Here is an 11,663-nt window from a genome sequence, read left to right as displayed (position 1 = left end):
TTTGCACTTGTCCAAGCTTTTGGCCCTGCTTGGAACTAATGCATAGACTAACTCTTAGTCTATTCCACTTGCTTGCATCGTCCTTGAGTTTGGGCTAACTCAATTCCATGGACATGCCAACATGCCACTTGCCAACATGCCAACTCGCATGTTGCATGTTGCATCTTGGAACTTTGGCCTAGTCTTGCCTTTGCCTTAATGAAGCTCCATTGTGTCGGTCAATAGCTTCATTCCTTAACCAAATGTCTTTACAATGAAGTGCTGCACTTGCACTTCATTGGCCCTGCGAGGTTATGCCATTCTTGGCACTTGACAGTTTATACCGTATACAACTATTATGGCTCCGTGATGCGCCATTACGGCTATACTGACTTGGCCTACAGCTCTGTAACGCGTCATCATTATGCGTCACTTGCATCACCGTAATAGTGTCTATGAACTTTACGATTATTTTGATTCTGCTTACTTCTATTTTAGGGCCTTACTCCGGCCAAACCTAAACCCATTGAAGAAATGACAGAACAAATGGAATGAGAATAACTTATTTTTTCCCTGAATATCACAAGTGTTTTCTTTCAAATTACTCCAAAATTAAATGTACATGGAAGTTATTGTGCTAAATGTACATGAATTAAACGACTGGAGTGTAAATTTAACATGAAACTCACATGAACTTTTAGACTAGATATATAATTTCATGAATTTTTCTAAACACAAAAATCAATGAGTCGCCTACACTACCAGAACAGCTTACTGAATTTGGAAATAAAATAGAATCATGAGACCCGCCACTCTATAACCCACGATCCATTTTGTTTGTGGCTAGGCCTATCCAGAAATGTTCTCAAGTTTTAAAATGTATTATGGTTATGGGAGATTGAGAGACTCCAAAGCAAAACTATCTACACAATTTGTACAACTTCGAAAAAACATTAAAGTGATACTGCCAGGGCTTCAATGCTAATTGAATAAGTGTTGTATTTTGGTACAAAAGATTAACTGGACCAAATATAAGGACTTTCTTGCGCAACAATTACAACAAAAGCGAGATAGAATGATGGTCATCTGCACAGTTTCTCAAAACCCATGTAATCGTGATGCTTGACATTTCTAGTCATCTTTACAATTCCAATTCCACCTGTTAAGCATAACATCAAACAGACAACTTCAAACTCATATCCAATCTCATCAAGATTTTGAAAATAAGAAACAATCTTCGGTTAATAAACAAATTAAAGTGCGTAACTTTGAAAATTAAAGTGCGTAACTTTGAATAAGGTGTTTCTTGATAGTTGTTACCTAGAAAGATGGCACTGGTAAAGATTGTGAAGACTAGAATGAAGATAATGATAGAAGCTCTTCCCAATACCGATATGATCTTTCTCACTACATGTTGTCCTACTAGTGCAGCAAGAGTTGCTACTGCGAATAGACAAAGAGCTGCAAAAGAAAACAAATCAGTGAATAAACAGAAGCATTCTAAAAGAGGTATAAACTTGAGATTATATTAGGCTTGTGGATCTTATTGCACACCATAGGGGACTGGAAAACGCTTGAGAAGATAATATTCAACAACCGACACAGACGAGGAGAATATCATGGCAAAAGTGGCTGTTACAGTCGAAACCTGCATGTATAGGAATTCAAATGGCTAGAAAAATGAAAAAACCACCAGCTTCAGGGCTAGCTGTCTAGTTCAGACATATGTACTTTACCTGTGGAGGAACTCCAAGCTGCAAAAACAAAGGACCCATTATGAAGCCACCGCCAAGACCGAGCAAACCACCAACTGTGCCCGCAAATAAACCAACAAAAGCATACAAAAGTAGCTGGTAGACCCTCCATTTCGTGTCCCTATCTGTTCCTAAAGATGCAATCACTTTGGTTCCTCTGTATAATCCAACTGCCTCATACAGTGTCACTCCCACGGAAACAGGGATCTATGTACATGCAAGATATGAAAACAAAAACGACATAATTCACTTGAAACATCCAAACTAAAATCTGACAATGTTATACCTGCAATGCGGACAAAACCCAGTATAATGTTGAACATGTTTCCCTCCTATTCTGTTTCCAGGACATTGAAGAAGGTTAAAGTTATATTATTGTATAGCTCAGAAAATTCTAGAAACAGCTAATTATTAAACATACAGGGAAACCAATTATATATTCGGTAGTTGACTTTAAATTCACCTTAAAAATCTGCAGTATAAGGAATGCAACCCAGACAAAAACAAGTAGTCCAAGTTCCTTCCAGTAGACATTCTGAAGAACTGGAACCTACAAGTACAAACACGCATTCCCATAGACAATAGTTAATGAGGGGGGCAGTTGAATATCAAACTTCAACGGGTAGGATAAACGAATTAGCCCGTATTATAATGAAGGCCGTACATAGTGATGGACCTAGTTAGTGGCAGAGTAGAAACTGAAACAAGCACGTAGACGGTACCATGGTTTTCATTTCTGACTGAGTGCTATTTCTTGGTTGATCACTTTGTTGATGATTGTCTTCATTTCCATTACCTAACAATCAAACAGGAAAATACATCAAACTTTCAAATAGTGTAAACAAACAAACAAACAAGCCACACTCTATCAATCTGCACTCTGGATCAGCTCTCTCATCTTGGAGGATATATAGATTGCCTCAACTCACCATTTGACTCCAAGCATCTTTTAACCTCCTCCTAATTTTGGATGGAAACACAAAAGGAAATCGATTGACCAGGGAAGGAGAGAAAAAAGGCTTGCAGAACGAACTAATGCAATAAAATGAAAAACTAAGATAGTGGAGTAATTACTTTCTTGAATTTGGTTTCTTTCTTCCACGTTTCTACACCTTTGAGGAATGACAACATTGATATAGCTGTTACATATGGTAAATAAACTTTATTAGGGAATCAGTAAACAAAATAATTTTCTTTATTTTTAATAAACCAAAGGTAGGAATATTGTTGGAGACTGAATACCTAAGAAGAGAATGATAAGGAGAATCGTGACCATCCAATCAGCAAAGATTTCACTGAGAATGACGCCAACACTTATACCAAGCATGAGAATAGGTTGCATGAGAAGTGTTAAGTGGTAGTCGATGACTGGCATATCAAGAGTTGGATGTCTTCTTTTAAGGTTGTAATACACTGTTGACAAAGCTGCTCCTGTTATCATGCCTAATTATACACACACAGGTCACATGAGAGTTAACGAATGTTTTCTGTTTCCACAAAAAGAGAGGTTATATTTATTATTTTCACACCAGCTGAGAGGAAGCGTTATTAAGTTACTGACATTTATACAATGATATTTGGGCTACAGATAACAGCACTAAGCAAACTGCAACAACTGTGGAGTGTGGGATACACTATCCCCACAGACACATGTGCTTAGGATCTCAGTCCAAATAACTGGATTGCATATTAACTGTCTGTAAATATATATACACAAGTTAACCCAGTCTACTTGTTGATTCTAATCCAGAGTCATTTTTACCCTGCTGCTTGACCCATGGTTATCTGACTGCGATTTGACATATAATACGCACTAATCTTAGTGGTGATCCATCAACGGACACCACAAAATTCAAAAGACGTTTGAAGTGAGCAACTCAAAGTTCAGCATTCCAACCCATAAAGTATTGCTTCAACCCTTATAATTATAAACAATATAAATGATTGTATAGACATATATTCTTACATTTAGATATTGGGACTGCAGATTTGGCATCAAATCCAATGATGATGGTAAGCATGGGAACGTAAATTCCACCTCCTCCAACTCCTCCTACGCTGCCGCATGCTGCTCCAAAGAATCCTACAACTGAACCAACTATGATTCTCCATCCAAATCTTATATCCTGTATTAATTCCCAAATCAACTCTCAAATTTAATTGATTGCAGTGTAATTCTCATCGACTATCAGAGAAGAAAGTGAGAAACAAAAAAAACTAAAAAAGGAAAAAAGAAGCAACTACTAGACACACCATTATTCAACATAGATCAGTGTAAAACAATTAAACATGCAATATCTGTAAATGTTAACTCAAACTCTTGATTTTTGTCAGCACTCACCGGCCAGTGATGTTGATACTTTGGTCCTGATTGTTCTGATTCACGTGATAAACTTCTTACATTTAGAAGGTAATGATCAAACGACTCAACCTGTTCGTAGTACGAATTATATCCAGATGAAGATGTAGTTTTGTTTGATTCTGCTGAAACAAACATAAACCCCATGACAAATGTGAATAGTACAATCCTAAACATAATCATCTGTATCATACTAATGTTACTGATAGTACGTCTGAATTCATCCATTAATTATACCCTATTTGAATATATTAATTTTCTTTACTATAACTAACAATCAACTAATTTATACTACATAAAGATGTAAAGCCCCAATATTTTCTCTGACCACATGACCCAAGTCAACAAGGAAAAAGCTACATAGAACAACAGTTCAATAATCTTTTGCTCTTTGCATATTCAATGAGGAAAGGTATCTTAGAGTTTATGTTGGCAGACCAAAAACAGGTGGAGATTATGGATATATGTCTGGAAACCTGTTGGTTCACTTTTAGGGAGATGATGTCATAAATACCCTTTCAAAGTTACCCCCTCAGCCTGACACATGAAGGGCCAAATAAAATACTGGTGGGAACAAATTTTCTACAATCCACATGTTTTCTATGGGCACCGTCAGGGTAGAAAGGATGAGGCTAATGGCAATAGCACTTCAATTAGATTGTGATTTGTGGAACCACAAAAATGCAGTAGTAAGAGGTTAGTTGTGTGCATCTCTGTTTCCCCTCCTTAGATCAAACAGTTAGGCATGCAGGATGCTGATGAAATTTCAACTCGTCGAATTTCTTTGGCCCATGTATTATGACAGCATTTGTGACAAAGCTTGATTGGTCTACCACGCCTGTGTGTGTGTGTATGCTGAGTCTCACACTCAAGGAATATGATCTGTGGTCCATCTCAGCATATCTAGGGATAACAATGGATTTATTAGATTACAACAAAATAGTTATATACTATACCATAAAGGTAACACCCACATGTCGACCTAATTTCTAATTTTAATTTTACTTTCCGAGCATATTCAATTAAAATTTGGCCCACCAAGGCACCAACAACAAAAATAGTTTACTACGAGAGGTCAGATAGTAAGGGAACTTGGACTAAGGTTGTCTGCAGAAGAATTTCGAAGAGCATTTCAAGGGGGTAGATATGAAACAGAGGATGGCAGAGGAGGGGAACTTGGACTAAGCTAAGTCAAACACGAGCTCTCAGGGGTGTAAGCTTTGACGCTCAATCTTGTCAAAATAAACAACACAAGGGTTTTTTTCCTGCTATACTTTTTATTTTTTTATTTTGGAGGGTTCAAATGCACCAAGTCCTAGTCGGAGTTCACAATCAGGAAACAATTGAGCAGATAGAAAGTTGATGAGGGCCATACCTGTTGCAGGTAGCTACTGGTTACAAGGTAAAAGCTCAGTCATAAATCTATAACAGACAAAAAGTTTCTGTAGAACTCTAAACCTATGTGAACGATATAAAAACACGAGCTGTCAAAACTCAAACAGTCATCATTGCATAGTTTGAACAATATTAGCTGCAAAGACTAAAAGTGTGATCACTATTATTAATTAGAAGAACTAAATTTTTAGGCAACAGAGGTTCGTGTCGATTATTGCAATAAATTAAGCATTAAATATTGCAAACCAGTTAGACGGAAATAAAGTACAAATTTCACATGTACATATTAGTGGTGCTAGTGGATAACGAGTGCAGAAAATTTGATGCAAAATGGCATGAGATAATCAAATGCACCTGGAGGGATACCAAGCTCAAGGCCTCCACCAAAACCCAGCAGCTTGTTGACCAGCAAGCCAGTATGAATTAGGCAATCAGCTGATGTACTTTCCCTGTCTCCCTTACACTCAATCACCTTCTTTCCTCGTAGAAGCGAACTGCGCCATACAAAGGAACTCCTGCAACAAGCAGAAAGGCAACAATTAACATATAGTGAAGAGGCTAATCCTGCGCCTCTTTCTGTCCGTACTACAGATGTGCTGAACCAAAATAAGATAGTAGCCTGCGTTAAGGGTAACAAAATCCATTATGATAATGAACAAGTTGGTCTATATTCCGTGTCAAACACGCAATGTCTCATAGCTGAGGTAACCACACACCACATAAGTATTTTGAGGTGTTGGCGCCTAAGTTAGGACAAACCTTCACAGTTTGAATAGCTGGAAATTTGATAAGTGCAGGTCCCTTCAGTAGACGTTCTCAACAATAGGGACCTACTCGTAACTATAAGAGAAGTTAGCCATGGAACTGTATATGTGGCAGAGTATGTAAAACATCATTTGTCTCTTTCTAAATGCCATTGTCTTGGCCCCATTAGGAGAGAATTGTGCTCCACCTCTTCAATACCATATGCCATCAATAAACAAAGACGTTAAGCATTCTCTACGTAGGCCTTCACCCTCTTTAGTATAGCAGTGGCTATAAATGCCCCTTTACTCCAAGAGTAGAGTGACCTTAAAAAGGTAAAAAATAAATTCATGTCTAGAAACAGGAACTGTGTGATTATTTCCCATAACTTCCTTTCACCCACAACCATATAGCCTTCAAGCGCTAATCAAGAGTGCTTTCAAGTTTCAAGTGAAACTAGCAAAAAGCGAATACCCCTAAAATGAATTACTAAGATATAATGCCCATTCATTAATCCGTAAGGGGACCTTATGTTAAACCTACTGTGTTCTATCATGAGCATGGATTACGAAGAACACAGGCAAGTTCTAATCAATAATAGACATATTAAAGCATCAAAGCATCAAATGTTGGTGCCTTCACTTAAGTTAAGTTTGTAATAAACAGCAGTTGATACTGATACCTACAAATTTCACTTCTCCTACTACCCTAGAATCAAATTCATATAAAATGTATTCAATTTGACAAATCAAATTTTACTGACTCACTCACCAGCCAGGTAATCGGACAGTTGAAGAGAGTGATAATCCAAGTCTAACTCCATAGTCGGAAAATATTTACTCTGAATTGGAAACACAATTAAGAAACGGATTAAATTTCGTTGTCTCAAAACATCTTCGCAGTTAAAAGAGAAACCCTCGTTACTGTAGTAAGAATTAAAGAAGGGGGAACTTAGGCCAGACCCAGAATTATTTTTCCCTACAGTCGCGCCCAACATTATTTAAAAGTGAAAAATACTAGAACCCCCTACTATATGGGTTCAAACATATAGAAGCCCCACAAAATGGATCCTCCACCCTCAACTCCACACTTTCATAAAATGATATTATTAGGCCCGAAAAATCAAATTATCTTTAGATCAGGCCCATAATTAATTATTCCGAATTTTAATAATGGCAACATTGCCCTTTAGTATTTATACAAGGGAATCCCAGAAGCTTCTTTTCATTTCTGTATTCTCTTTCTCTTTCATCTTTATCTCTCTCTGTTGTAGAACAATGGTTTCTAGGGTTCCTGAGATTCATTTTCGACTGCATCAAATCTTCTTCGTCTTCATCAAATCTTCGACTGCAACAACAACGATTGATTGCATCTTCTCCTTTTATGCCTCTGTAGTTTCATTTATGTCAAAGATCGATTGAATCTGATCAAAAGATAGATCTTACGGAAGATGCAGATGATTTGTTTAGTCTGATAATTAACCAAAGAAATCGAAGAGAAACATCAGGAAAAACGAATTGAAAGGGAAGTTAATCTTCCTTTAAAGCTTTCATTAATCGATTTCGAGTTGAAATCAAATTTCTCGTGGTTTGATTTTAATGATTTTGAAAAAAAAATGAAAATTAATCTCGATTTCATTATCTGATCCTTAATTAGAGTTTAGATCCTTAATCATGGGAAAGATGAGCATGATTTTGGGTATAAGTATCATCCTCTCTTAAGGATTTTAGGGTTTTCAGAACCTATATCTTCATTTTTTTTTAATTAACCTATCCTAATTGAAATCGAAGCATAGATCTACAATTTTCTACTCACTCTGGTTGTTTTGATTTAGATTTTTTGAAAAAACTTGAACAAAAAATCCATATCTATTCGTCGTAAATCTTAATTTGTAGCTACGATCTAAAATAATGTTTTGAGATTCAGTATCAAAGAATCATTGTCTCTGTTACCCATAGATTTGATTTGATTTTTCATCCACTCATATGAACTGGTCTGGTGATGTTGGTGGTGCAGGTAGGGGTTCTTTAGGAGGATGAGGAGGCACTGGTGATATCAGAATTGATAAATTGAATGAGAACTGCTTCATTGGTTAGTTTGTTTATCCAAGTGGCTATAGATGAAACAACAGAAAACACTCTTGAATCACAAAAGAGTTTGATTGCTCAATTGTTGTACTTTTCTGAGAAATTAGAAAGCTCTGATTCATCCTTATCACCAGGCTCATATGTGTTGACATATATGAAAGAAAGCAGTGCTGAGAAGTAGAAGTCAACTGATAAAGATGATTATAGGTACTTCATTTCAAATGCCATGCTGCCAATGTTTTGCTCTTGAGGTAAATTTTTTGGTTGTTTCTCACTGGTTGTGTCTTAGTTATTTGGTTGTTAGGTACTTCATTTTCCGATGTCATGCTGCAAATGTTTTGGTTACTCTGCAAATGTTGGAAGTATGTTTAATCTGTTTTTTACGTGGTTCTAGGTCTGTTTTGGTTACTCTGCAAATTTTGGTCATCATTGTAACTAATTTTGTTGTTTGATATACAAAGGTGTCCTCGTTAAGCATTTGATTCTCTGAAATTTAAGTATAATTTGTACAACTGACCCAATTTGATAAATTTCATCTAACATGCTTATCTGTTATATTTATGTAGCTGCTCTGAGATAGGAGATCGCAGATGAAACAAATAAAGGGACATGACGCTCCAAATCTATCTCTATCTCTACCGATCCAATTCATCTCAGTATCTATTCTCCCAATGGTAAGATGGCTTTAAAAAACACTGAAGTGTAACTGCGGCTTACACATGCCATATGCATGTGTAACTTCCTATTACATATGCTTATGACATATGTAACTGCGAATTACACATGATATATGAATGTGTAACTGCCGATTACATGTAGTACAGTTTTCTTGTGTATGAACTTTTACCAGGTTTCCCACTTCACAGTGTAAGGCTTTTTTACCAGCATAGTATTGGTAGACTATGGATGTGTAACTAGTAGTTACACATGCTAATTAGATGTGTAACTTCTAGTTACACAAGCTAAATTGATGTGTATATATTAGTTACACATGCAAAATAGATGTGTAACTATGCTAATTTGATGGGATATGCATATGTAACCTAATATGAAACTTCTATCCGTTATTAGTTGATTGAAATAGCATAAAATTTCATGTTTGAGCTTATGTTGGTTGGATAAGTAGTAGCTTTTAGAGTCTCTAGTTTACATGGGTTATTTTCATAGTGTTGTAATGCTTAGTTTTTTTTCTTTGTCACTGGTCTTGCTGAGCTTGTATTTCAGTAGTTATATGGATGTGTAACTAGTAGTTACACAAGCTATATGGATGTGTAACTGCTAGTTACACATGCTGTAAAACCACATATATTACTCAAGAAAACTTGAAAGATGGAGTTTATGTTTCTTCCACTTGCTAGATGGTTTTATCCTTTGTTCAGTCCCATAGCTTCGTGCAAGTACATTCTTTTGGAAGTTTGTTATGTCGTATTCTGCGAAACTTGTATGACATGAAATGAGAAATATAACTATTACATATTATGCATTAGACGAGCAAAAATGATATCATGTGGTTGCATAGGATATTTCAGTTTAATGATTTTATTATGTTTAATGTTTCAGCAGTTTCTAATGCAGCAGAAAAGCGACTCTGGAGCATAGTCAAGTCCAGATCATTAGACTCCAATGCTTAATGAGAAGGAGAAAGCTAAAGCTGAGATACATCATATGTTGTAAGTGTCATTTATCTTATTTATTGAGCAACTCTATGTGATATCCCTGTTTCTAGCGCTGATGAAGATAATTTATATGCTCTGAGTACACAAGCATATGGATGTGTAACTGGAGATTACACAAGCCATATGCAAGTGTAACTGCCGTTTACATAAGCCATTACATGTGTACCTGCTAAGCACCATGAAACCCAACTGTTTCAGTTAGCGTGTTCATCTTGAGTAGCATTATTGTGTTAGTGAAATTCTTTGTATGAAGGATCTCCTCTGGCTAATAAGTGGCGGTGGTGGTATATGTGCAGGTTTTGGAGCCGGTGGTGGTGGTGGTGGTGTTGTAGTTGGAGCTAAGGTGAGGATATGCCTTTGTTATATACTTTTTGCTGTTAAATTTTGATGGATAATATGCCGCCAAGAGTTTCTGATGCGCATTATATGTTGCATACATGTTTTGATTTCCATTTGCGAGATTGATGAATATGTTTCTTGTGCTGAATTGCTTTTAGATTCGGATATTGATTTTGGTTTTCACTTTGAAAATTTTAGGGATCTTGTATTGTCTGGTACTGACTACTGTGCTGCAATTTTCAGGGTGATGAATTGTTTCATAAGAAGCATGGGATTCATATATCTGGGAATAGTGTGTCGTTGCCACCTCAGAGGTAAAAGCTCAACCCTGTTGACTTAATCATTTGTCCTTCATATGAGATGATAATTCTTGAAAACCACATTTTAGATCTCAATTACATGCCTCAAACAATGTATAATAATGATGCATTATCTCCAGATTACAGAATGGTAGGATAATACTGATTATTAGACTGATTAGATACATGTGTAACTCTTAGTTACACAAGTGAGATGCATGTGTAACTATTAGTTACACATGCTAATTAGATGTGTAGATACCAGTTACACATGCAAATTAGATGTGTAGTTTCTACTTAGATGTGTAACTTTTACTTACACATACTGATTTTGGGTACACATATCAATATGTATGTGTAACTCCTAGTTACACTAGTCATATGCATGTGTAACTGCTAGCTACACTAGCCATATGAATGTGTATCTCCTAGTTACACATGTTATATGCATGTGTAACTCTCAGTTACACAATTCAGATGCATGTGTAACCGCTAGCTACACTAGTCAGATGCTTGTGAAACTGAAATATACATTGTTTTATGTACTGTTCATTTTAATCGTATAAATACTGATTGCTTGTTGTTATATTTCAGGTTTTAGATAACTTCATAAAAGCTAATTGCTTAAACGTGGTAATGGTCTCGCTGGAACTGGAGTTGACGCTGAATACACAAGTCAGATGCATGTGTAACTCTCAGTTACACTAGATAGACACATATGTAACTCTCAATTACACTAAACAGATGCGTGTGTAACTTCTAGTTACACATGCTAAGAAATTATTGTAAATGAATATTAAAGTAATAACTTTTTTTTTGTGTTTTTTTTTGATGTCTATTTATTTGCATATATATACAAGTGTAACTTTGCATTACACATATCATAAGGATGTGTAACTTCTGGTTACACATGCCATATGCATGTGTAACTTCTGTTTACACCTTCGCACTGTATTTTAATAATTTCGGGCCTAGATTTAATAATTTTGGGCCTAGATTTAAATTTTATTTAATTATGGGCTTGACAATAT

General features: G+C 36.1%; 1 protein-coding gene and 1 long non-coding RNA gene across 3 annotated transcripts; one reads left to right on the top strand and one right to left on the bottom strand.

Annotated features, from left to right (window-relative positions):
- Positions 1-924: 924 nt before the first annotated feature.
- On the bottom strand, positions 925-7,132 carry LOC113303881 (sulfite exporter TauE/SafE family protein 3-like). Of its 2 annotated transcripts, XM_026552959.1 has the most exons (14): positions 7,003-7,132; positions 5,842-6,002; positions 4,075-4,995; positions 3,700-3,859; positions 2,976-3,176; positions 2,808-2,872; positions 2,663-2,693; positions 2,456-2,529; positions 2,197-2,283; positions 2,020-2,070; positions 1,716-1,940; positions 1,534-1,627; positions 1,300-1,440; positions 925-1,138 (listed from the first exon to the last, which is right to left on the bottom strand). In XM_026552959.1, exons 3-14 carry the CDS (start codon positions 4,318-4,320, stop codon positions 1,062-1,064), a joined length of 1,452 nt encoding a protein of 483 aa, XP_026408744.1. In that variant the 5' UTR covers positions 4,321-4,995; positions 5,842-6,002; positions 7,003-7,132; the 3' UTR covers positions 925-1,061. The 2 variants fall into 2 exon arrangements, with proteins under 2 accessions (XP_026408744.1, XP_026408745.1); XM_026552960.1 differs by lacking the exons at positions 4,075-4,995; positions 7,003-7,132 and having other exon boundaries at positions 3,700-3,816; positions 5,842-5,865.
- A 3,175-nt stretch (positions 7,133-10,307) lies between these two features.
- LOC113304106 lies at positions 10,308-11,269 on the top strand. Its single transcript, XR_003338055.1, has 3 exons — positions 10,308-10,337; positions 10,577-10,647; positions 11,227-11,269. It is a non-coding gene; the product is annotated as an uncharacterized LOC113304106 (long non-coding RNA).
- The last annotated feature ends 394 nt before the right edge of the window (positions 11,270-11,663 follow it).

This window comes from Papaver somniferum, chromosome 8 (genome assembly GCF_003573695.1).
Source record: "Papaver somniferum cultivar HN1 chromosome 8, ASM357369v1, whole genome shotgun sequence".
Taxonomy (NCBI): Eukaryota; Viridiplantae; Streptophyta; class Magnoliopsida; order Ranunculales; family Papaveraceae; genus Papaver; species Papaver somniferum.
The sequence above is the reverse complement of the archived record's forward strand: the minus strand, read 5'-3'. Positions and strand labels throughout refer to the sequence as shown.

What these genes read in the sequence shown, in the direction of transcription:
- LOC113303881 (XM_026552959.1), bottom strand. Translation starts at nt 4,320, where the DNA reads ATGGATGAATTCAGACGTACTATCAGTAACATTAGTATGATACAGATG. An exon ending in CCTTATCATTCTCTTCTTAG is followed by an intron (nt 2,873 to 2,975) that starts GTATTCAGTCTC and finishes CATATGTAACAG; the next exon opens with CTATATCAATGTTGTCATTC. An exon ending in AAGATGCTTGGAGTCAAATG is followed by an intron (nt 2,530 to 2,662) that starts GTGAGTTGAGGC and finishes TTTGATTGTTAG; the next exon opens with GTAATGGAAATGAAGACAAT.